At 44.5% G+C, this 27,404-nt stretch overlaps 1 protein-coding gene across 1 annotated transcript in view; it reads left to right on the plus strand.

Annotated features, from left to right (window-relative positions):
- Positions 1-27,404, plus strand: part of PTPRQ (protein tyrosine phosphatase receptor type Q) — a 1,452,710-nt gene that overhangs the window by 1,260,699 nt on the left and 164,607 nt on the right. The window contains exon 56 of the mRNA XM_086919596.1: positions 10,750-10,878. Coding sequence (XP_086775722.1) covers positions 10,750-10,878 — 129 coding nt within the window. The remainder of the gene's footprint in view (positions 1-10,749; positions 10,879-27,404) is intronic.

A 27,404-nucleotide genomic window follows, 5' to 3' on the forward strand; every position in this document is an offset into this window, starting at 1 on the left:
GGACTCACGGAACACTCGTGGAGTGCAGGACTCTCAGCTTCAGTACAAAAGGTGCTCGGGGTCAGGGCAACAAATAGCCCAATGCACAACTTTGGGATACTTCGGGAAGTAGGTGAAGTTGCAAACTTGCAGGATGTCCAGGAGTTCCGGTCTCACGTCTCTCGTGATAGCTACAGGTCTCAGCTCTGCTGGGGACTCGTGTCAGCCTCGGAGATGTCTGGAAGTCCATGTCTTGTGTCACAGATTCTTTGCAATGCCAATAGCTCTAACTTTAACAAAGACAAGACCATTGCATTGTAAATGCTTGTTGCACCATGATGGTGAAGTCTAGGTAGAAGTATAGTTTGGATCCCTGCCACAATGTCTCGCCGGCTCCCTCGCCAGCTGAAGAGCAGTGTCATGGTCCCTAAAGTTCATGACCCATGCAATTATGGGTGTAGGCAGGCATCCAGGGTTGGGTTGCGGCCCCAGCGATCTATGAGCCCGTTTGATCACGAAGCCAGCTGTAAAGGCCTCCCTCCCAAACTGGTCTAGCAGGATACTTTCCACAAACGTGTCCTTGTGACCAGTGGCTGTTGACTCCGGGACACCTAGGATGCGCACGTTGTTGCGATGGCTGCGTGCCTCCAAGTCCTCATTCTTGACTGCAACTTCTTTGAGGATGCGCTCCATCCGATCGAGCCTTTTCATGATTGCGCCGTTCCGTCTTCTAAGTGAGAAGTGAGAGATTCCACCGCATCAAGCATCCGGTCGTGAATTTGTATCTTTGAACCCAGCTCCGCCATATGTTTGTCCAGGGAGTCGGACCGTACATCTAATGCTCGGAATCCAGCTCTCATTTCATGCAGTAACGAACCCAGCTGTGTAGCGTCTCCTTCTGGCGCGATATCTTTCTGGCCACCTTCAGCCATGGTATCAGCGGGGTCTTGGGCTGTGTCGGAGATCTTTTCGAAGGGGAGAAGGTGCTGCTTAGGATGGGAAACAGCCTTAATTACGAAAGTTTAAAAACAACTGACCTGAACAACGAATCCTAAACAACAACGACATCCTTAACCACGACATCCTTAACCACAAATTATTCGAAAACCGACTTTCCTAAACCACGAAAAAAAGACCTCCTGACTGGCCAATAGCTGGCACTATTGTATTGTTATGGAGCGTTAAATGAGTCTGGCAGTTGCTCTGCTCAGCAGGGAGGCTGATCGTTATCTAATCTGCCTTTATACTCTGTAAAGCATACAGCATGCCTGGAGGCCTTGGCTCACTGGAAGTGTTTGCACTGACAGGCACAGCTTAATAAAGTTTTTAAACCTAAGAATTACTTCACTTTTAGAAATATTTGGGGCAGTTTACTTTTACACTGCTTTTGTTTAACACTGTACCTTGACACTTAGGTACAGTGATTAATGTCACAGCGTGGGGGCTTCTGATGAGAGTGCTTACACTGATAAGCACAGCATTTTCGTTGTTAGCAATGTGGCCGTTGCTCCTGCTGGCTAACTTGGAGATCTGAAAGACTCGGCTGGCAAAGCTCCACATCAAGCACTCGCTTCATTTTCAGCCTTACGAGTCTACTCTTCTTTATTGTGTTGGCACTGGTGGGCACAGCTTGATGTATTTGTGTTCCTCACTTTTTAGGTGCTTACGCAGATTAGCACAGCCTTACCACTCTCTCTGCTTGATTGCGCTTGCTGTAACACGCCGGTAAAGATTGGAACAAGAATATTGTGCGCAGCTGAGGAGTTTGTGGGAGCGTTTAATTTAATGTTGAGGTCTGCCCTGTATTTTTGAAAATCGGGAGTGCATTTTAAACAAAGCACACATATGCATTCAAACTGCTTCTCTCGAGCCTGAGGAGCTGTGTCGGAGGCTGGATTCTTCTCACATTCCATGGAGCTGCGCGCCGGATCGGTTGTGGATGTTGTGGCATTTCCCGGTTTTCATCTGACATGTACAGAAAGCAGGTTGATCAGGTATGTTCTGTTTTGCACATAGTGGGAGATCCGGGATATATGTAAATTAAAAAATGTTTGTGGTCCAGGAAGTCGTGGTTCAATACAATAGTGGTTTGCCTTTGATCGTTGTTGAGCCTTCGTGGTTCAGGCAATTGTGTTTTTATAGGCAGTTCTTTGATCATACAACCGCTTAGGATCCTTGCGTCCCATTCCGCAATGCTCTCCGCCGGACGCTAAACAGACCCAGTAACAGAGCCTATTCCGGTCGAGGCCGCAGTGGGGTCATGAAGGCAGATATGAACGGAGTCGGTATTGGCGTTGACAAAGATCACGGATGGACCATGAGGGCCCTGGTCTGGTAGCTGTTGAGATCTTGACCAGGGCCTGGATGCGCACCTCCGCATAGTGATTGAGGCAGCAGCGCTACAGGTAGGACAGCCTCCCGGGGACCGAGTTGCAGTGATCTGAGAACGTGAAGCAGGCAGGCTTCTCAGTCCCAATGGTGTTGGGCAGGAGGTGGACTTCAGATCAGCAGTCCCCCTCATAGGGAAGTGTGCAGCTGAATTGGGCCTGATCAAGTGTACCAATGAAGGCTACAGGTGTGTACAACAGGTGGACAAGCAATGCAGCTGCTCAGCAGGGCAGTTATGGCAGTGGCAGTAGAAAGTGTCAGATGGAGGGTTCCAGATCGGGGGAACATGCAGACCTCATTTGCAGCGATGCGTTGCCCAAAATGGTGGATTCAATTAGGCTGGGTAATAGTAGAGGCGGGGGGAGGGGCGGGGAGCCGCGCGGGGCGTGGACGGGCAGGAGCACGATCAGGAGGGGCCCCCGGGCGCCGCTGTGGGGTTGCGCCCGGTACAGCCGCTACGGGAGCGCAGGCCTTGTCCCTATGCTCCACCACTGCCCCTCTCCGTGATTGCTCAGCGCTCGAGAGGCCAAACGGACCTCCCGCAGTGCACGAGCGCTGAGTAGGATTATGTTGTGCCGCTCCCCGCTCCAGCACGCAGCCCACAGACACACCACACCTCAGCAGCGGTTCCAGGTTCCCGGCCATCTCCTCTGATGCCTCTCAGTCGGATGGGGCCGCCATCTGGAATTCCGCTCAGTCTGAGCACAAACGCCGTGAGTCGCCGTCAAATGCCCTTAATTCATGTCAGCTGGGGGCTCACCGGAATCCGGCCTTGTTCCGATGCATGTTAGTGCCTTTCCCGGAAACAAAGGAAGCCCCTGGAGGTAGGGAGATCACGTACTGGCCACGTCAGGCTGTGGAGCCTCAAAGCCGAGCGACCATCTCGGGCTCCAGCTTGGCCACACCCCCAGGCACCAAATGGTTAGGACAAGAAAATGCCAGCGTTTAAAAGTGACATTTTCAGGATTGTGACTTAAAAGCCGACTTTACAAATAGCTGGTTAACCGTGGCACGAATTCCGCCACAATGCGGCGGTTTAAAAGAGTGGGACGGGCCGCGTCGGCCAACGGATGTGCGCAGCACTACCAAGGTAGTGTTCACAACTGCCGTTGGCTGGCACGCACAACAAAGGGGTTAAAGAGGATTTCAAATTACAGTTCTTTTGAGACCAAACATGACATTTCTACCTGTTTCAAATCAAAAGATACCACTTATTAAATGTAGTAAGGCAACCCCACATTCAGGCAGTGCAATATTATCCTTTGGGAGAGATAGGCCTTGCAGTATTGAAAAACAGATGTAAGAATGTTTCACTACCGGAACATGTACAACTTAAAAGTACAAGTCTAACATTTTAAATGAAATGCACCCTGCCCTAGGTGCTGTCTAGGGCCTGCTTTAGGGGTGAATTATTTGTATTAAATAAAAAAGGAATGTTTAGACCTGGCAAAGTGTTAGTTTGCTAAGTCGAATCGACAGTTTAAAATTGCACACAGGCTGCAATGGCTGTGGCATGTTTAAAAGGGTGACCTAAGTAGTTGGTACATTAGGTGCTGCAGGCCCACTCTTAGCATTTAATTTACAGACCTCGGGTAAATGTGATACCACTTTATCGGGGACCTATAGGTAAATTAAATGTGCTGATGAGTGTAAGCCAATTTTACTATGTTTTGTGGAGTGATCATAATCACATTAGCGCTGAGTAGGATTATGTTGTGCTGCTCACCGCTCCAGCACGCAGCCCACAGACACACCGCACCTCTGCAGCGGTTCCAGGTTCTCAGCCGTCCCCTCCGATGCCGCTCAGTCGGATGGGGCCGCCATCTTGAATTCCGCTCAGTCTGAGCGCAAACGCCGTGAGTCGCCGTCAAATGCCCTTAATCCATGTCATCTGGGAGCTCACCGGAATCCGGCCTTGTCCCGATGCATGTTAGTGCCTTTCCCGGAAAAAAAGAATGCCCCTGGAGGTAGGGAGATCACGTACTGGCCACGTCAGGCTGTGGAGCCTCAAAGCCAAGCGACCATCTCGGGCTCCAGCTTGGCCACGCCCCCAGGCACCAAATGGTTAGGACAAGAAAATGCCAGCGTTTAAAAGTGACATTTTCAGGATTGTGACTAAAAGCCGACTTTACAAATAGCTGCAATGCAGCGGTTTAAAAGAGTGGGACGGGCCGCATTGGCCAACGGATGTGCGCAACACTACCAAGGTAGTGTTCACAACTGCCGTTGGCTGGCACGCACAACGAAGGGGTTAAAGAGGATTTCAAATTACAGTTCTTTTGAGACCAAACATGACATTTCTACCTGTTCCAAATCAAAAAATACCACTTATTAAATGTAGTAAGGCAACCCCACATTCAGGCAGTCGAATATTATCCTGTGGGAGAGATAGGCCTTGCAGTATTGAAAAACAGACGTAAGAATGTGTTCACTACCGGAACATATACAACTTAAAAGTACATGTCTAACATTATAAATGAAATGCACCCTGCCGTAGGTGCTGTCTAGGGCCTGCTTTAGGGGTGAATTATATGTATTAAATAAAAAAGGAATGTTTAGACCTGGCAAAGGGTTAGTTTGCCAAGTCGAATTGACAGTTTAAAATTGCACACAGGCTGTAATGGCTGAGGCATGTTTAAAAGGGTGACTTAAGTAGGTAGTACAATAGGCGCTGCAGGCCCACTCTTAGCATTTAATTTACAGACCCTGGGTACATGTGATACCACTTTATCTGGGACCTATAGGTAAATTAAATGTGCCAATTTTACTATGTTTTGTGGTGTGATCATAATCACATTAGCACTAGTTAGCAGTGGTAAAGTACACAGAGTCATAAGACCAACACAAACGAATTTCAGGAGTAGAAAAAGCAAAATGTTTGGGGGAAGACCTCATTTAGGCTGACATGTTTAACAATAGCTGTGAAGGGATTGACATCTTTCATACTTGGAAAGGCTTTTAGAGTTTTTCTATCCAATTAACAATGCATCACAAAGCTGTGTGTCATGGGAAAGTTGTTATGCTCAGGCCATCATTAATGACAGTTTTTACAATTTATTAAAGTATCATATAAATTAGGTCTAGGTGTGGACGGTGCATGCACATAAGGGTGAAAATAGATGTAAGGCAGGTTAGCAGATGGCTATCCAGTGGTTTGCAGAAATCTTATAATTCAGGATGCAATGACTTACATATGCATAGTCTGGGATACAGAAAAGAAAACATGGGAAGGATTGTAAAACAAAACTTCATGAGATAAGGCACAGAAGTAACACAAGGAAGTTCATCTTAACAGAAATGTTGATAAGTACATTGAATTGCACTGCAGTACCAGACGTGTTCACAAATACAATATAGAATAGAATATAAAAACGGTGTAGAGGAATGAAAGTGTAAACATAATTTCAGAGCCAAAAAGAGATGGAAATGATAGGTCAAGCTATCACAGTGAGAATGATAATGGGAAGTCTAAATTGGCCTGTTCTTATCCACACCCATATTGATTTAACACAGTGTGTATGTATACCGTTGCTTACTGTGCAACTGTGAGCACGCCCTCCCTTTCATTCCAAAACACATGGCCCTCCAGAATTCCAAGACTTGGTCTTTCCCAAGAGGTATCCTCACTTAAGCAAAATATGTCTGCTTCTGAGAACTGAAAGATGGTATATATTAAGAAGGCAAATAGATCTGATTTTAAATAGCAAGGTAGTCCACATGGTATCATTGTCACCAGCCAGATCTAATGTAAAATCAATAGTATATATGTTCCACTGGGTATTTCTGTGATTTCTGTGATGTCCTCTAATCTTTGATGTCCTCTTTTACATGTATACGACAACAACAAACAGGGTTTTAGTTGTAAGGGAAATGCTAGGCGCACTGCTCAGGTTGGCGCGCAGGAGAACGCAGTGAAGCAGAAGGTGCATGCAGGTAAGGGGTGATTCCCTGAAACCCCTCAAAGTGTGCTTGGTGAACACACTGTATACAGAAGAAGCAAAACCTGCTGCACACTTATAAAAAAGTTCAAGCACAAAAGATGTCTCAATGGACATAAAGTTCAATTATCACAGACGGAGGATTGGAGCATCAGTGCTTCGGTTCTTCTTTTTTTATTTATTGTTCATGGAAAAGCCAGCCGACACGTGTTTCGTCGCCAGAAAACACAGTTTCCGCGACTCCTCAGGGCTGGGGAGGATACACAACACTAGATGGAATACACGGTATTCTTCACATGACATGAATTCAAATAGTGACCGTAAAGGTGAAAGTGATAGGTGGGTGACTGGTGAACATGTTTAAACAGTAACACATGAGTGGATGCACAACACCAACCCAAATATCTGTGAGTTCAAAAATGGCAAGTCCAAGGAGGGAAGTGGGTCGACGGTGACTATACATTTGTGAAGTCTGGAATAGTTATAAACTAAACATAAGGAAAATAAGCATATGAATGTGACGCATGGGGGAGTGAAGATAAAGGCCATGGAAATCCTGAATCAAGTGTGGGTGATGATATCCGGGAGCGGATGAAAGGTCAAACTAGGCCTAGGTTTTAGATGGGAAATGTGCATCCTACCTGTAGGAAATAGATATATAACCACAGGTCTGTAATGCCACAAAAGGGGAAAGGAGCGAAAAGAGACAAAAGAAAACAATAAGGAAAAAGTTCTACCGATAAAGGTATAGGAGGTCACACTTAGTTGAAATGCGTCCTGTTGGGGGCACAATAAATACAACGTGGAGACAGAGAAAAAATATAGAATCTCACCGCGGTGCCGGTGATAATTTCGACCCTGCTCTGCTCGAGACCGGGTTCTAAAATGCCTTGTAGTTTCAAAGTGCTCTTCTCCAACGGGTGCGTGGGGAAGATTCTGTGAAGACAATTGGTCATCAAGGGTTGAAAATTCGTTGGGATAGGGTTGAGTGTTCTTGTTTTTAGAACCTTGTTGAGCAAGAAATGGGTTATTGTGTGACTCACCTATATTAAGTAATATATCTCAGTTTTGCGTTCTTCAGGTGATGAAGTTTTGGAAAATGTCCTAGTTTGCGTGTTTCAAACGCGAGAAGTGTAGAAAATTCTACAGCAAAACGTCCCTGAGATGGTCATCAGTATATCAGATGGACAGTCCACGTGGAAATGATGTGAAGAAGAAGGCAAGGGAAAATAATAAAGCGCAAAAATGTAAATAAAACGGCCTTTCTGACCTATCAATCAAAATCATGTAAACAAAGGTTAAGTCTTCGGTAAGGTTAGTATTATCCAATAAGTGGGGCACAGGTGAATTAATCAGGCGAGTGGCCTGAATACAACTGGACCTATTGGGTACCTGATAGCTAGAAACAAAAAGTGCTTTCAGACTTGTCTCGGTACGTTTAATTCAGTGTTTTGAATCAGTATCATAAGGGAAAAATTAAAGTTAATCACCCTTAAAATAACGCATATAAAAGTTATCCCAATCCTTTTGCAAAAGAACTAATTGTTGGTTCACCTATAGCGTGAAAACAACAAATTGCGCTAAACAAATGATATTATGCACGATGGTAGTCCAATGGACCGGGTACATAGAATATGCCTTTTATTTCTCGCCGTACAACTCGACTGTAAACACACACATTGTTTTGGCCTGAAAAGCATATCACCATGACTGTAACTCACCCGTAGTGCGGGGAGTCAGTCAACACCAGTATTGTTTTCAACTAGCTCGACTGTGAAAAACGCATTTCTTTACCATTTTCCCCGCCTGAAATTCATTCTGTCAAGACTGAAACTCACCCGATATGCGGGAAGTCAGACAACGGGATTATTTACGGCTCAAGTACATATGCGAAAGTGGGGCTGAATCTTACCCGTAGTGCGGAGAGTCAGTCAGCGACGGGATCGCTCTCGATCGCGTTGCGGTTCTGGGTGCGGTCACGTGTTACAGGCACCCGGAAATGGATTAAATACTCCGTATACAAGACCCGGATTCTGAGGTCTAGAGTGGTAACCCATGTTAAAAACGCCTAAATGGAGCCTGATGATCTATTGTACGAGACGGGGTTTTAGGTTCATGATGATTTGCGTGTAAGTACGTCGAGGTGCTGTGTGGGCATAGTAGAAAACAAATCTAATTAGTTTCATGTACAGTGGTGAGTAAATACGTCAAGGTGCTGTGCGGGCATAGTGCGATGCATGCCTGATTAATTTCATGCACAGTGGTGAGTACAGTCAAGTTGAAAAAGGAGTAGGGAAAAAGTAAGGTCTGATAAACATAGTTTACAAGTTATATACATGCAAATTTTGGAAAATAATTATAACATTGAAAGAAATTGTTTAACACAAATTTACTGTTATGAAGTGTAGCGTCATTGCGACAACATTATTGGTAATATATATTGTTTTTTTGTGGACTGTCTACGCCAAATAGATTGAGTGAATGAGAAAGTGTTTCTCCTCGGGACATATTCAAGTGATTTTTATGCTATGCCTCATGGGGGTTCTCATGTAGAGTCCTAATGTAGTGATCTCTTTCAGTCGTTGACTCTACAGGTGTCAGAGTTGTTTTTAGTTACACTCAGGTCGAGGGAAATGGGGAGAGACTAAGTATTGGACGTGATGACCTAATCACCCAAGAAGTATTGCATCTCTTGATCAAAATTCAAGCCGTGGTCAACACTCCGGAGACGGAGGATCCACATGGCTTCTAGGCGTCTAAGTCTTTTACATGTATGCTGGTCAGGCTCAAATCCTTCTTCCTTTGGATAAGATGTATGGGTGCCTTATTTACATATGAGTTTTAATCATAACTAAATCCACACAAATGGCTCAAGATCTATTAACGAGGTTCTGAAATTATCAGTACTAACATTGCAGTATTTCATGGCTCATTGTCCCTCCTCAGTAGCCAAGGGCAAGGAAGGGGATTTTCCGTGATTCAAGTCGTGCTCTCCTGGCCAAAGATGTGAGCAATTGAGCTCCTTTACTCAAAATTAGCTCAATTGCTCTTAAAATACTATGGAAAAAAAAGATTCTTATTCCACTAAAATATCAATTACATGAGAAGCTGGCGCTGGTGTCTTTGAGGCTAGACTATTTAAAGAGCCTCTTTCTTGGATTATGGAAGGAAATATCAAAGGAATTATTTTAAAGAGTCACAATATTGTCCGTGGGATCACTGTGATCACTCACAGTCATAATCTGTTGTTGTGTTCACTCGCTGTGTTCCTGCTTGAGCATTACATAGAGCCACTCAGTAGTTGCCATATGTGGCTAAAATTACAAATGAGTTATACATGCAAGGGATTTTTGCATTTTCATTTTAGAGGTCCTTCTTTTGGAAAACTTTTCAGGAACAGTTCTGGCAAATAGAATAAATACTTCAAGTAAAAAATGGAAAGCCTTGCTAAGAATTCCCTTTTAGGCCCGTGACAGCATATGCGCTGCATGCACTCTTGCTTGCGAGACACTTTTAGAGCCATCCATTGCTTACCATTTGTTGGCTTCAGTGTCACACTTCTTTGCAGCACCCTAGGTGAATAGTGCAGGCTAAGCGTCACTTCAGTTCCTTTCTGTGGAGCACAGACCAAGCACAAATTGATTCAACTTAATCAGTAACCGACCGCTGCTCTCGACATGATTGAGGAACTATTTCTTCTCCTCCTCCCCCATCTGTCTCTGCCCCTTCTGGTACAACCACTCTCTGCCTCCGCACCTTCCTCATTTTAATTTTCCTATACACCCATCCTCCTGCTGCCCATTATTGCAGTTCCCCCACACCCTCATGTTACTTTCTACTCCCACTTGACTCGTGCTGCTGTGCAAAATGTTTTAAAAACATTGACAAAGCCAATAGATCTGGCATTGGGGAGACCTATTTGCTTTGCCAATGTGTGTTGCTAATGTAGCCCTCCCTAGATTTGAAACGACATAAAATGTTGTGCATGTGTAAATGACTGTACATCTTCGTGGACGGAATATTTTTCTCTCTTCGATTTTCCGATACGCAGTCAGTTTGTGCTCGGCTTGAAAAGAAGGAAAGAGCATCAAATAAAGAGCACTGTCTCGTCAGCCATCCTGCAATCGGGTAATGTGGGATGGAAGCACTCGGCAAATACGGCAGGATCTGTATGACTAGATGAATGAATACATACATTGGTGTACAAATCCATATAGGTCACAGGCCCATGAACCTTTCAAATGACACCGACTCCAATGAGAAGGAAAAGGAAAAGGAAAAGGAAGGAAATACACTCTGGTATTAGATATGCGCATTTCCAGTAACAGGAACCCCTACCCCTTTCGACATTTGCATGAAGGCAGGTGTTTTGTTTCGCATATTTTCGGTACAGATAACACGGTCCCTATTCTGAGATTCTAACCTTTCATTTCTTTCTTTCCAGAATCAGGCAAAAGCAGAAAGAAGGTGGCACGTACTCTCCCCGTGACGCAGAAATCATTGACACAAAGTTCAAGCTGGATCAGTTGATTACAGTGGCAGACCTGGAGCTGAAGGACGAGAGATTAACAAGGTAAGCATCGTACTTTCTGAACCCTGGTCTGAAGGGTCCCCGCTAGCAATGACCCCTAGCTAACCTTTGCTTGCTTGGAAGTGTTTGCCGTGCTTCTATTTACACAGGTCACCGAGATCGGCTTTCAAAGGCTGACCTCGGCCCTGCCAGCACTTCACACCAGCACTAAGAGCAACACTTCATTTTCCAGACTTTTTCAATTTGGAGAAGTGGAGGGGCCCGGGTTGAGCTTTGTTTTCCGTGCTTTGCAAATTAAACATTTTCTAATCAAAAACAATAACCAATTACATACAATTGATCGCATTTTGTTTCCAAAGACAACAAACAGTTCGACGACCCAAACTGTAGACAACATCACAGGTGAACACAATAAACATACTGCACAAATACCATGTCTAAACTTTTTTTCTGAAGAAAAGAGATGTTACAATACCATTATTTCCACTGTGAATATCTAGTGTAAATAAAATAATAGTGAATTTGATTGAAGAGTGTACATATTCAAGGAAATAATGTGTGTTTGAAGCTTCGAATGGGAGTTGTGCAAATTTACTGCATAAAGTACTTTTTTTAAAAATATGCTTCTTGACGTCTGTTTTTACGCAGGTGCGCGCATCTTTAACTTGCAGTAGTATTTTGTTGTTTGTTTTAAAGAACGACAGTCGTTTAAAGTAGATATTCATTGTGCTAGTTAGTGTCAATATACATTTACAAAAATCCATGTTTGGGCTATTTGCCTAGCATGACGGGAAAGAGAGTGACCATTAAACAGAAAGCAACCCTGTGCATTCCCGGGGCTAGGGCGAGCACCACTGTCCGGGCCTTCCCCTGGGTGCTGAAAAAGCACCTTCATTACAAGCAAGTGGGTGATCACTGATCAGCTTAGCAGAAGGGAGTTTGGTCAGGCAGCTTGATACATCTGTTTTTCTTCTCTGCACATCATAATGGGATCAGTTGTCAAGCAGACCAGTGTTTCCCAGGGCCAGAGAAGATGTCCACTGAGTCTGCCAAAATTAGAAAAGATATATCGGCAATAGAATATGTCCCTGGTTTTCAGGGGGTGGTCATGAATACTGAAACTCACACGACAGGAGGGAATCCTGTTCAGGAGGCCTCTCAAGTGAATTTGTGGATGATATGGTGACTATACAGAGTAGGAGCAGTTGGCAATGAAAACCACGAAGTATGAGGACTTGTCACGTCACATTATTAGAGATTTTTCCAGAAATAACCAGGAGATGTAATATAATTACATACCTCATGCTACTATCAGCAACTGTTGAAATGGTAGATAGAAATGTTAATTTGCTTTGGTTTGTCAATACATCTAACATCCAATACACCTGTATTTTGTATTGTAGGCTGGAGACCCTTAAAGAAGGAAAATGGGGGCTGCTGCAGTAAACACCTATTTTCTGTTTTCACTAAATTGGAATGAAAGTGGATCTAAAAAGAGGAAGTCATGCAAATCTGCAATGCAAAAGGCTAGGTCCCTTTTTTAGTGAGGTCTGCTACCCTTTTGGTACTGACGAATGATTCCTCCAACTCCCACCAATATTCCAGCATCACTGTATAATGATGGTGCAAAAGCCCATTTTAGCAGTCTGAGTAAACAAGTAACTTTTTCTGACTAGGAACATAAAAGAGCATCCCAAATATTGGTACTGACTGTAGAGCGGTAGAGACTTTTCCTATCTGGCGGCGAACCATTGGAACATGCTGCCACAGAACATCAGGTCCTGCGGTGAGCTAACCAACTTCAAGAGACTTTTAAAGACATGGCTCTTCTAGATATGCATCCCCATCTATCTCCCTTTCGTATAGCGCCGAGAAATCCCTTTGGGGACGATTCGCTAGCGCTCTATAAATCCACAAAGTAAAGTAAAGTATTGACTACAAGACTTCTTGAGAATTTTGCACTCTTCTGTTGATGGGTCTCCCCCCATTTTAGTTAATCCAAAAAATAATATAGAAGCTCAGAAACTTTAAAAGACTGCAGTCATGGGTGCACAAATAGCTTGTGCCAGACCATTAAAGATGCCCATATCTAAAAAAGCAATAGCAATGCAATAGGTCTCGCATTTGCGAGAGTTTAAGCTATTGACATTGTAAATTACAATGCCTTTTATTTATGTGTTGTTTTTAAAACAGCTGAATAAAAGGCATTGTCCTTACAATCTTGCAAATGCGAGGCCTATTGCATTGCAAATGCATTCGGCGCCCATGCTATAAGCATTTTTAAAAAGCATTAGAAGAGGTCTTGTCCTGCTGGCAACAGCAGACAGGACAAAGCTATTTAAGAGAATAGTGCTCAGAGTCTGTATTTAAAGCCTACCAAGTAACAACACTTGTAACAGGGAGTGTCGCAATGGGAGGTTACAAAATAACACAAGGCGGTACTAAGTCAAGACTACTATTGCTATTTACCAATGAACAGCCACAGTTTACAGTGGACAATGACACAAGACAATGATAAACATGGGCAGAGAGTGGGTGAAGCTTCAAGTCTCTTCTTGAATACAGCATGGCTCGCAGAGCAGTACATGCGTTGCCCAGGCTCAACCTTAAAAGGAAGTGGATTTTACATAAGGTGTAGTTAGAAGGTAACAACACAAAGTCAATTTTGCTGCATGCACGTATGTAAAAAACACCTCTGCATAAACAAAGAAAGATTCAGGGTGGTCTCACTATCTCAGAATTTGGAACTAGAGGTGAGATGATTAACATTCTCTGCATGGAATAAGAATGTGTGGCACCAGGTATCCATACAAACCTTTTGCAGTAAATAGATATTGTTTCTGATATAGGTCTTCCATACCACTTACAGTGCTTTTAATTTATCTCATGGTAGCCATTTTGGTAATCAATGCAGATAACTTTTTCTTTTCTTGTGTTGTAAATCATTCATTGTTATTCGAGTAGCACTGCAATAATAATAATCAAGAGCATTTTCCAGCATTCTGTCTAAGGGCTCTAGGTCTAAGTGTATATGGTTAATTTGTTATATAGAGCATAGTTGAATGGATTTAGTATATTTTACTACTCTTGGAGACACTGCGGGCCAAGTTCACAAAGCTAATTTATTACAATTAAAAGATCAAAGATCAGATACAGTCTCAATGAAATATACCACATCAAAATAGAATAAAAGGAATCAAAAAATAGTATACGGGCAATACGATAAAGAGAGATTGTTGTTATGTTATGTTATCTGGAATTTGTAGAGCGCACTGCTACTCCAAAGAGTGTCCCGGTGCTAAGAAAAGACCACCACAACAACTGACAAACAGAATACCCCGAATCACAGTGCAAAAAAGTTGTATAGCTGGAAAAGCCATGTCTTCAGATTCCGCCTAAAAGTCAGAAGGTCCGGGATCTGTCGCAGCATGAGGGGGAGGTTATTCCAGAGTCGGGAAGCTCCTACCTGGAAAGATCTTCTTCCTACCCATGAGAGCCTGATCTTTGGAGCCATTATCAGGCACTGGGTAGAAGATCTTAAAGAGCGCTGAGTCATGTAAGGCTGAAATCTTTCCCTAAGATATGGGGCCTGATCCCATGGAAGGCCTTGAAAACTAGGACTAAGGCTTTGAAATAAATGCTTTTTTGCACTGGAAGCCAGTGAAGTGAGGACAAGAGATGAGAGGTATGTGTTCTGGGCCTAGTGAGAAATTGGCCCTGGCTGCCATATTCTGAATGATCTGTAGGTACTCAGGAAGTCCTAACTATAAAGAGTTGACGTAATCCAGTCTCGATATCACTAAGGCCTGGACTACTGTTTTGCGGTGAAAGTATGGTAAAAGAGGGAGGACGTTTTTCAGCATTTTCAAAGTCCCAAAACAAGTACCAGCCACTGATTGGACTTGCACCTACATATAGAGTGCAGAATCCAATTTCACCCCCAGATTTTTCACAGTAGTGACCTCTGACAATAGGGGGTACAAGACTTGTGGCCATCAAGAGTGCCAGGCTTCATGTGGATGAGAGCCAAAAAAAAATTATCTCTGATTTATCAGAGTTACATTTTAATTAATTACAGTTAAACCACAAAAAGATCTCAGAGAGGCAGTTCTTTATACAAGTCCCATCAAAGTCAGAGCCCTTCTTGCACGTGAACAACAATTGAGTGTCGTCCATGTATGACACTATTATAGCACATGCTTCTCAGCGAGAAGGAAAAGAGGGGCCATGTACAGATTAAACAGCGTGGGGCTGAGAATCGATCCCTGCGGGGCCCCCACGTTCAAGGATGGGATTTCTGCCAAAAAAGGGGGTGCCCAGACTGTTTGGGAGCGGTTACTGAGAAAGGATGTGAACCATTTTAATACTGAGCCTCCAAACCAGCCCTCCTCAAGTCTTTGCAAAAGTCGCTTGTGAGGGACAGTATCGAAGGCGGCGGAAAGGTCGAGCAGCACCAGAACTTTGCTCCCACCTCTATCTAACGTGGCTTTAATCGTCTCCGCAACCTCCAGCAGGGCAGTTTCAGTGCTGAAGTTGGCTCTAAACCCAATTGACTGGGGTGAAGGAGGTTATTGGTCTCTACAAAGTTCGTAATGACTTTGTTCACATATTTCTCCAATACTTCTGAGAAAAAGGACAGAAGGGAGATGGGCCTGTAATTACTGATCACCTCTGGGTCTGCCGTAGGTTTTTTTAAAAGAGGGAGGATTTTGGCGCTTTTCCAAATTTGAGGCATAAGGCCTTCCCACAATATGGTGTTTAAAATTGAATTGACAACCGGATTAATCACTTCCGCTATGGACGACAAAACTTTAGCCGGACACGTGTCTGAGGATGAACCAGACTTAAGATTTTTCATAAAAGAAAGAGATTGATTGAGTCTGATATTTGGAAATTGCATAAGATGGACGTCCCTGCTATGGCCGACTACCTCCACCTCTAAAGATTTCGTCTTAAAGGAGTCCTGAATATCTAGAATTTTTTCATGGAAGAAGCTGGCCACCTGCTTGCTCCAGTCACTAGTGGGGATGAACGGGCAGCTAATAGATGAGGGAGATGAGAAACTTAAAACAATAGTGAAAAGTTCTCGACTTTTGTTTGCTGCCTGTTCTATTTTGGTGGCAAGGAACAATTTTTTCTCCTCTCGAACTTTCTTATAACGTTCTTTTAGAGCTTTATTATAAATGGCTTTATCTGAAGGACTATAATGCCTTCGCCATACTCGTTCCAGATGTTTACACGCACTTTTGCTTGTTTTTAGAGTAGGCGTAAAACAAGGAGCTGAAACTCTGGTAAATTTAGCTTCTTTCATAGTAGAGGGAGCAAGTTTCTGTGCCTGCTGATTTAGCCAATCCTCCAGAGAGAGTACATCCTGCTCAGGCTGACCACTGAGGTGGATAGGGTATTGGCGCAGAGCGCTCTCTATTGCCTCCAGTGAAATCAGGTGGAAAGGTCTAAAACTACTACGGGAAAGAGATTTTCCCATAGGGCATGATTTATCAGTTCCTTCCTTATATTGAAATGTATTAAATAATGGTCCGGCCACGTTAAGGCAAGGGAGGCCTCCGTTTCAATCTTCATGGAGTAGAAGACCTGGTCTGGTGTGTGCCCTTTATCGTGTGTAGGTACGTTAAGATACGGGATTAGGTTAAAAATATCCAAAGATTCATACAATTTATGATTAGATGAGCAGCAGTAATTAAGGCAAAAAAAGTTTAAAAAAAAATCAGCAACAACAAAGAGAATAAAAGGTTTGATCATTACCTCATTATTTTATGACGCGTTCAACTGAGGGATTTCATTAGTAGCTGCAATTGTGGTAGGCATAGTTAAATTTTTCATCATCCACATTCATTCAAAGTAAAATATCTGCCCCTTTAGTTGCACACATACGTTTGGATTAGATATTAGACTTTTATGGGATATACAAAACGGCCCACATCTACTTCCAGAGGTTTATGGTAGTCACAGATTTCCATGAGTACTTCAATGCACACAATGTAATTATGCAGTATTTTTACTACATGGAAATGTTGTGAGTAATTGATGCTAAAAGGAGACCTGGCGTGTTTAACTTTTTTTCCTCCGCAGCCAAAATATTTTTCACTGTTGACCAGCCCCATTTCCTATACCCTAATTACATTTTGGGGTTTCCCAACCTTTAACTGGCATTGAAAGGTACTTTCTTACAACTTCATTTGACAGGAATACATTTGCATGTGTTGTGAGAGTGGAACACTGCCAGTAAATTATTCTTCCTGTACGAGTCTTGTTTACTTTCTGTAGCTGTTATGAGCATTTTTAAGCTGCCATGTTGACCCAGCCAAATAAACCTTTTGCCAGGTCCAAACCTTCCTTTTTAATACATATAGGTCACCTCTAAGGTAGGCACTACACAGCCGGAAAGGCCGAGCACAGTGTATTAAAAAAGTTGGACACGCACTTGTAGGTTTCAAAAGTCCTGGTAGCGAAAAACTCTTAAATTCGTTTTTTCACTAAAGCAGGATAACATTGGAGTTACCTTATTACTTCTTATAAGTGTAATTTTCATGTCATGTCATGGTTCATGTTTGGTGTCTCTGGAATCTTAATTTAAAATCCTAATTTAAGGTGAAGTCAGATTTTAAATTAAAAATCTGAAAAAGCTAATTTTAGAAAATGGGCATTTTTATTACCACAGCCATTTTGTGCCTGCAGCTTGTCTCTGATCACATGGTTGGGTGTAGTTGGCAGTTGGACTTTGTGTATTCCTCCTAGACAGCCACACACAGTGGGAGCTTAGGTGTGAGTGGATGGGCCATCACTGGCAGGATGGACAGGCAGGAGCTGGGCCCTGCCTCACTTACAGCTGAGTAGGCTATATCCTGTCTCCACACAAAGGGCTGCATAACCCCTGTAGTTAGACTGGAGGCAGGATAGGGTAGGCAGGGCAACTTTGCACTCTAAAGGCATGCCTCCAGAAACTTCTCCCCACTTCAATGGCACAACTGGTTATATATGAATGATCTCAGGCACCGCAACTTCAGTACACTTTTGGACCTGTGGATACTCTGCCAGAAAGAAGGACTGCTGTGCTTCAGAAGGACTGCCACTCAGCTGGACTGCTGTGCTTCTCAAGCACCGCCACTCAGCTGGGCTGTACTCTTTTAGACTCCTGCTTTGCTGTGCTGACCTGCTAACTACTACTCTCTTGCCTGGGTAAGAAGGGCTGGACCCGCATCTCTTGAACCCAGAACATAGAGTGACTACATAGAGTGACTCCAAGTGCTAGTAGGCTGGCCTTCTGATCGGAAGCTTGAGGGACAAAACAGGATTCCAACAACATGGCATCTGCACCTGGACTCTGCCATCTGTGAATCAACCTTGCCAAGTGGTACTTCTTCAGTCCTGGAGCCTTTGAGGTAGGCTTAAGGAGCTTTGCCAGCCTCTGTGATTCCAGTGGAACCGACACATCTCCTGTGCTGTGTGGTGCAACCCTGAGCAGAACAGGCGTAGCTTTGCTGCTTCTTGGACTGGAGCTGTTGCAAAGACTCGCATCACAGTCAAAGCTTGAATTGCCTTTGAAACCATCGTTGTGTGACGCATTCTTGATGCAGACTCTCACATTCCTCATCAACTGCAGCACTGACGGAATGCCTGACTCCACATAATAGCCTACCAGATCCTCGGAGCCAACACATTGCACCTATTGCACGACGCAACACTGACTTCGCATCGCAAGCCCTCGTCGATGGGACCCTTGATGTCGAGGCAACAGGACCTCACTCCGCCGCCTTGCTGCATCTTAGAACCAATACAACGCTTCAGCTGTGCGATACATCTTAAACGCGGATCCATGCAATGCTCCACAAACCAGGACTTCAAGTACTTTGTGTTCAGCAGCCTGACTGCTCTGTGCCAAGCTACCAATGGGTGAGCGCAGGTTAATTTGGGGTTTGCTAATGCCTTGCCCCAACGAAAATTGCTGCTGATGCTTCACCAGGGCTCACACCCTTGTCAACAAGTAACCTAATTTCTAACATTTGGCTATGCATAAATATATCAAGTCCTTTTTAATTCATATTTCTCTCTTTGAAATTATCATGAACATTCAATGTGGGTAATGCATCTCAGATTACTCATCCAACATTAATCAGTAATTGAAAATGATCTGTCATACATTTTCACACTAGCAGCCTCTTCATGAGAAGGACTGCATTAAATGAATGTTCTGAACATGCAAATGAATGAAACAAATTAAGTATGACCTCAGTGGTTAATTTGTAAATAGATAGGTGCCGGGGCTCTCGTCAGGAGGCAGCTTGCACCAACCCATTTCTCCTTTTAGCTCTGCCTAAAAAAGAACGACCTACTCACCATGAAAGTGGGGAGATGATATGATTTAATGGCCAGAGCTGCACCCATCGGAGCTGGGGAACCTGGTCCAAGTCTCGCCATTGGCTCAACATCCTGTGATTCTGGGCAAATCACTTAATATCCGCTTAAATGAATGTTTCCTTAACTGGTGTTGATAATTAAGTGCAAGTGCAGAGCATGAAACACCACTGGCTCAAATTCAGAACTACCTGACCTATAGTAAAATATGGCAATGGCCATTCATCAATCCAAAATATATTGAGGAGTTTTTCCTATCTTAATACGGCTCTATCATGTACAGAATGTTAAGAACAGCAACAATATGGGCCATCTAGCCCATGCACCTCTTCCTGTTATAGTAAGACACCTCCCCACCCTTTCCAGCTAGTCTTTCCACAATACCATCATTTAGAGAAGCATGCAAGCTTTTGCCTGTCTAACATCCCTTCCTAATATTGTTATGTTATGTTTTGTTATGGGTGTCTTTTATAGTGCTCGGCTACTCCGAAAAGTGTCCCGGCGCTTTCTAACCTACAACAAACTGCAGATGGCAAGCACAAAGGAGAAAAAGAGCGAGCAAATTACTGACCAAAGAGCCACGTCTTCAGACCCTTTCTGAAGGCCAGCAGATTAGATGTACTGCGGAGCGGCAAAGGAAGGGCATTCCAAATTGGGGCGCCAAGCGTTTAAAGGAACGTCCCCCACCCTTGCTTTCCTGACAACAGGGACAACGGCAAGACAGAGAGATTCCGATCTTAAGGCTCTAGCCGGTTTGTAGAAGGCAAGCCGTTTCTGGATATATTCAGCTCCCACAGCATGAAATGCCTTATGCGCCAGCGTAAGTGCTTTAAAAACAACCCGCTTCCAAATAGGCAGCCAGTGTAAAGAATGTAAAAGGTCCGAAGCTCTCGCTCGACGATGTAGGCCGAAAATGGCCCGTGCCGCAGAGTTCTGGACCACCTGTAGTCTTTGGAGAAGGTATTCGGGCAGGCCCAAATATAAGACGTTCGAATAGTCCAGCCTCGAACCAATGAGGGCCTGGACCGTGATCTTCCTATGCGCCAGCGGGAGCATGGGAAGGAACTTGCGTAGCATTTTAAGGAGGCCATAACAGGTGCCAGCCAATCCAAGGATCTGGGACTTAAGCGTCAAGCCATTGTCAATCTTGACCCCTAAGCTCTTGGCAATCAGAGAAGATGACGCGGGAGGGAACATATTCACCGGCCACCACTCCTGCCAGCTCGGGTCAGACTGACACCTGAAGAAGAACACCTCCGATTTATCTGGGTTGCACTTGAGGCTGTTTCGCTGAAACCATTCGAAAACAGCCCCAAGACACCCACGGATGCTCTCTCCGTCAAACTCAGCCCCCTTCCCACAAGTGAAAAGGAGCTGGGTGTCATCGGCGTATGACACGATCTGAGCCCCAAAAGACTCCGCCAGCACCGCCAGAGGGGTCATAAAGATATTAAAGAGAGTCGGACTCAGCACCGAGCCCTGCGGGACTCCGACCTCCAAAGGCGGTACTTCGGCCGAGTACGGAGGGGCCCAGACCACCTGCCGGCGACCAGCCAAATAAGATCGAAACCAGCTCAACACCGTTCCTCTCAGACCGATCTCATGGAGCCTGCTGAGGAGACCCTCATGAGGGACGGTGTCGAAGGCCGCCGACAGGTCTAGCATTACCAACATAGCTCTTCCTCCTGCATCCAGCACTTCCTTGATGGCCTCATTGACCTCCAATAGCGCCGTCTCGGGGCTTAGGTTGGTCTGGAAGCCAGACTGGGTGGAGTGCAGAAAACTGTGGGTTTCAAGGAAAGTAGAGAGCACAGTGTGCACATGCTTCTCTGCTATCTTTGCGAGAGCAGGCAGGAGGAAAATCGGCCTATAATTGACATGTAGCTCGGGGTCCAGACCCGACTTTTTAAGTAGTGGGACAACCATCGCCTCCTTCCAAACCGCGGGAACCACGCCCCTAGTCAGTGACAGATTGAGGATGGGATTAACCAGCGGATTCATAACCTCCGCCATCCTAGCCAAAAATTTAGCAGGGCAAGGGTCTAAAGGTGAACCCGACTTAAGCTTGATCAGGAAATCCTGAGATGCGGAGTCAGAGAGAGATGGAAACTCCGAGAGAATGGGTCCAGAGCCAGCTGTCAGATTCAGCTGGTTCCCCGGGCTAATGACATCGCTCGGGCCCAAAGAAGAAAATGATTCCTGAATCCGCTTGATCTTGGTGGTAAAAAAGCTAGCTAGTGAGATCACTCACGACTCAGAGAACGCATGATGCGACGCATTTGCATTAGGGGTCATAAACTCCTTCACAATAGTGAAAATTTCCCTGTAGGAATTCGAAGCTGTCTCAATTCTCGCAGAGAAATAATTCCTCTTTTCGAACAGAATGTCCGCATGATAGGCCTTGATAGCCGCCCTATAGACTGCCTTTGCCCCAGTATCATACTGCTGGCACCAGAGCCTCTCTGCTACCTTACAATTGCGCCGTGACAGAGCCAAAGCCTCCGTATACCAAGGAGCAGAGGTCCGTCTAGATGTTTTCCGGGGAACAATCTCAGGAGCTAAATTGTCCAATTGCTCCACTAACCACGCCTGCAGCAGGTCGAGATCCCTCTCTAGGTCTCCTGACACAGGACAGGGATGATCCAAACAAGCCTGGGCCAAACTTTCTGGGGTCACCCAATGATATGCCCAACAGGTCTGCCTAGGATGACTCGACTTTACACAAGATGATTTACTGATACCCAGAATCTGAAATCTAATCAGAAAATGGTCCGACCAAAGGACAGGGACAGGGCTAGCCATGTCGAGTGGAGTGGTGGAAAACACTTGATCAAGGGTGTGAGCCTTGTTATTGGTCGGCACTGCCAGGTAGGGGGTAAGGCCCAGGGGGGAGGTGACATCATTGATTTTAATCGTGTCACCATCCATCCCCACGTCCATATGAATGTTAAAATCCCCAAGCACAATACAGTGTTCTGCCTTCAAGCATAGCGCCGATGCCAGCACCTGCAACTCCTCGTGAAAGGAACCCAGTTGTCCGGGTGGTCTGTAAACCAGCAGCCCAGTAAGGGATTGATGGGGAGATAGGGCTATAGAGAACGCCAGGGATTTGCAACCTGAAATGGCCTCCATAGGGATAACCACACAGGAAACAGATCTCCTGACCACAATCGCCACCCCTCCACCCCTCCCCTTCAATCTGTCGTGCCTAAAGATCACATAATCAGGTGGAATAGCAGTCACAATATCCGGATTGGAGGCCTCCCCCAGCCAAGTTTCTGTAAGCATCAAGCATACAGGCGTTTCTACAACTAGAAGCTCGTAGATGTCAAGAGCATGCCTGCTCAAAGAGCGAGTATTAAGTAGGAGGCACAGATGTTTAATAGTGGCCTTTGGGCTGGCAGTCCCCCCCACCGGGAAATTGCCTGGTAACCAACTGCATCCCTGACACCACCTTTTACCTCTGTATCGCCCAGAAAAAACCACACGACACGTGTCCTTACCTTCCCTGAATGAGAGTAGCTCCGCCGCCGAATACCTAATCCTTGAGCCAGCCCCTTCCGCCACCACGTCCGCCTCCGGGACGCTGACGGGCGCAGACGGGCTGAACTCAGGCGTAATTCCGGCGGTACTCCGGCTACCTCGCTGCGCGTGCCCACTGCGCGTCAGCATGACCGTCTTAAATGCAGGTCAAGCGTCCTTCGAGCGACTAGCCCGACAACAAAAATGGCGCCGCCAGGCGTCCTACTATCCCCCCAAGATGTCCGCCGAAGTGGAGGTGATGGAACAGGGCCAGCCAAAGAAGCGGTGGGTAATCAATTTTATAGAATTTTCCACCCCTCATTATTATTATTATCATTTAATTTATATCGTTCAAGAATCACCCGAGGAGGGGTATCTCGGCACAGAGCAGATCACAGGCAGAAAGGTGACAATCTAATGAATCTGGAAACGCAGCAGTCAGACGTTGAGATTGATTTCCAAATAGTGTGTGTCCTTAAAATGTGACCAAAAGGATAACATTTTGATGTGAAAATTGAAGAAAAAAGTGGTGGCATTTCTAAAAACAGCACTATTTAGGTCATTTTCGTAGATTAAAGAGTATGTGTTAAATAAGTCGTAACAGACAGTTAATGGCACTGAGTAGAGATTAACTGCTTTTCCACCAGTTTCATACTGAATTGTTTGGTGAACGCATATGTATCCTGTCTTCAGACGGCTGCCACAGTTTCTCCCAAGCAAATCACCATGTGGCAAAAAGTAATGCATTACAATACAAATTCTCTGCTCCAGCAGGCTACCATCCTTGTGTACACACATCACTACTACATTCATCTCCTGTGCATCAACATTTTTCATCACTGTTTTGTACCTAATCCAAGACACCACTTCCAGGTCTTGCCTACCAGATAGCGCAATCTGTTTGGTTGCAAAGAACCTATTATGAACTTACATTGGGCTTACAGCCCACCTATTACTTACCTTTGGTTGCCAATGCTTGCTTCTTATTCAAATGCAAACCCTCCCCTTCTTGGGGTTGTCACTTCCCATAAGCATATTCTTTTGGCAATCCTATTGGTTGGCTGATTTGTTTCCTTTCACTTCTCACATTGAGCTAACTACTTTTTCCCACATTCCCTACCCTCATGCTGTATTGCGCCCCACCCCTCTCAGCAAAACGGATATTTTTGCCGGACTATCCCTGAAGATCAGACTTAGAGGGTTGGTTTTGTTTTATCTCCTGCATTCCTCAGACTGTATGACACCTTTAGCACATAAAAGCTATTATAGTGCTGGAGGAAGGGCCATTTGCTACACTCACTCAGCTGGCGTCTAAGGAAGAAGGTGTACTTAGCAAAACACTTCTCCTGGAGGTCCATAAATCTCCTGCCATTGCTCCACAGAGAATCAAATGGTTGAATCTTGTGCACACTAAATGAAACCTTAGAGTGTATTTACCTTTACATTCTGACACTTCCTTGTTCTTTTTTAATTCTGTACAGAGTTTCCTGAGTTAATAACATTTGAAAAATATACTGTTAGAAATTGGATCTCTAGTTGGCAGAAGGTTGCCCCAATCCCAGTTAGGATAAGCTAGAAACACACCTTAAGTTAATCTGTACTCGCCCTCTGGTAGCTTGGCACAGAGCAAACAGGCTTAAATGAAGAGGCAATGTTTAAATTATGTGTGCAACACACACAGTAACACAATGAATACACAATAAAAAGGCTCCACACAGGTTTAGAAACATAGAGGATATTTATCTGAGTAAAAAAGGTACAAAACAACAAAATTCCAATAAGTTGAATTTGAGATATGAATGTTTAAAGATCAAATGCAAAAACAGTGCTTAGAAGTTAATAGCGCTAAAGGTTTACTTATGGTCTTGCTAGACCGGGGTGAATCCAGAGTTCAGGCTGACCGTAGTCTACAGCAGGCCAGCTACAGGACTCAGACAGGTCCCGCCGTAAAAAGTACCTTGAATGGATCAAAGCGTCGATGTTGCCTACTCGAGGTGAGGATTCGAGGAAGCGCCGTAATGTTGTAGATCTGTGGATGGAAGCAAATGTTTGCGCTGATCCGCTCCATCAATGGAAGCTTTGACGACGAATCCCTGTACAATGCAGGCACTGCATCATCTTCGAAACGTGCTGTCTGTAGAGCCGGTGTCGTCGAACAGCCGCTGCATCAGCATTGAAGGGCAATGCATCAGTTTCGATCAGGCCAAAGCCGCTACTGCTACAAGCTGCAGAATCCCACTTCTGAGGCTGAGGACTGTAGGGGGCACATCAGTCAAGGGTAGGACTCACAGATGGCAGAGTCAAGCAGCACCAGCAGGATTGTAGGAAGTATTTTGTGTACCTGAGATTTCAGAAAACAGCAGGCAAGCCAGCAAGCCGTTGGAGTCACTCTGGGTTCAAGTGAGATGGATCCAGTCCTTGTCCTCAGCAGGGCAGGGATGAGCAGGCAACTGGTCAGCTCAGCAAAGCAGTGAAGCAGTTTTTCAGAAAAGTTAGTCAAGGCAAAGTGGCAATCCTTACAGCATAGCAGTCTTTACTTCTTCAGAGTTTTTCCCAGGTCCAGTAGTGCACTGATTGGGTAGGGTCAGAGCACCAGTACTTATACTCAACTGAGCCTTTGAACTAGGAGGTGATTTCAAAGCAGCTCTCTGAAGGGCACAAGGATCCCTTTTAACCAGTCCTGTCTGCCAGGCTATCTGTGGGGGGTAATCAGTGCACTGTGTGTGGGCAGGACACCACCAATTGAAGTGTAAGTGTTACCCTCTCCCATTCCTCCCTGCCCAGGGAGGCCTATCAGAATGCAGACAAATGCAGATGAGTGTTCAGAATGCAGATGAGTCTCACCTTCCTGTGCTTGTGGCTGTCTAGAGGGAATGCACAAAGTATAGCTGTCACCCAGTCCAGACGTGTATTGGAGACAGGCTGCAGGCAAAGAGAGCAAATTTAAGAGCAGAGAAATGTCCACTCTCTAAAATCAAACATTGTCACTAAAGAGGATTTATCATTACCATTCCGAAGATATGAAACATGATTTAGCTACTATTTTCTAATCAGGAATACAGCTTAAGAGTGCTTTAAAGGGATTCCCAGTGCGAGCCTGAGAAGAGTAGGCCTGGCAGAAGTGAAAAATGAATTTAGTTGTTTATCACTACCACGACATGTAAAACTTAAAAGTGCATGCCCTACCTTTTAGTTACACAGCACCTTGCCCCTAGGACTACCTAGGTCCTACCTTAGGGGTGGCTTATGTGCAATAAATAGAATGTTTAAGTCTTGGCAACAGTGATTTTAAATGGCAAGTCAACATGGCAGTAAACTGCACACACAGGTCCTGCAATGGCAGGCCTTAGACAGGTTTGAAAGACTACAACCAGTCCTGCAGGCCCACTCGTAGCATTTAGATTCCAGGACTTTGGTATATGGTATACCACATTACAAGAGACTTACAGGTGAACTACATATGCCAATAAGGTATATACCAATGTCACCATGTTTAGGGGGAAAGCAAATGCACTTTAGCACTGATAAACAGTGGTAAAGTGCTTCAATGCCTAAGGCCAAAAAATGATGAAGCAAATAGTGGAGGTACGCAGGCAAAAAGTTGGAGGAAGACCACCCTAAGGATGACAGGTCTTACATATACAATACTATTTCTAAAGATTGCAAGGATTTATTTGAATGTAGGGTTTTTGAGATACCATAAGTGCTTGCTTGTCCTTCACAAATTTTTTACTTATTTAAAACAATACTTTACAAACAAACATCGGCAAAGCCAATGGCTCTGCATGCACATTGTCAAAGCAAGAGCTATTGCCTTTGACAAAGCTTATTTCTAAAAGGCTTTGTACTATTGCTTTCGTGTATCACTGGGCTAATGTATTTTTGTTTTTAAAATTATCAAAGGATAATGCAGCTAGACTAGAGGCCCCCAAAACATCAATAATATCATCACTCCTTCAGCAAATGAGGGGGAAAGGCATCTCTTAGGTCAAATGTAACAAACATTGCAAAACAATAGTTTTGTTTTTTCCTCCTTCGTATGTAGAAACGTAAGCTAACTTAGTGTGATTGTATCATCTCCTAGCCAACCTACATGCATGCAGTCTGCAAGATATGATGGCATCTGTGTCATGCAGTCACATTGAATGAATATAGATCAATGTGAGCGTGCTGCCGTAACATAACAAAACTGAACATAACGTAACAGCATAGCACAACAACACAACATTACGTAAATTAACATCACATATCATAACACGAAAAAGCTCAACTCTGACTAATAATGCCTGTTTCTCCAAACTATTTATTGAATACTTTGCAACATCCCCCGTGTAAAGGCCGGACTGAAGATTTGCCAGCGCTGCTTTGCTCATATGGGCTCAAAGCAGTCTTAGCGCTAAAAGAAATACGGCACTAAGCACAAAGTACGCTAAATGGTGAATCTGCCCCACGCTGTTAAGGTTGTAGGAACTTTTACCCCGTGCCTTTTCACATAATTGTTTAATATTTTTCCTAAGTTTCTAACTGTAGGGAACAAAATACATCCTAATCAGCAATCTTGCAGGACTTCGTCTGTCTGGGCATGCAACCTTCTTTCTGCGTGTTTGTTTCGTTCCAAGACGTGAACTTATTTTTCTCAGCAGACTTGAGAGCTTACTGGTAAATGAGCATTA

Source organism: Lissotriton vulgaris, chromosome 1_1 (assembly GCF_964263255.1).
Source record: "Lissotriton vulgaris chromosome 1_1, aLisVul1.2, whole genome shotgun sequence".
In the NCBI taxonomy this organism is placed as follows: domain Eukaryota; kingdom Metazoa; phylum Chordata; class Amphibia; order Caudata; family Salamandridae; genus Lissotriton; species Lissotriton vulgaris.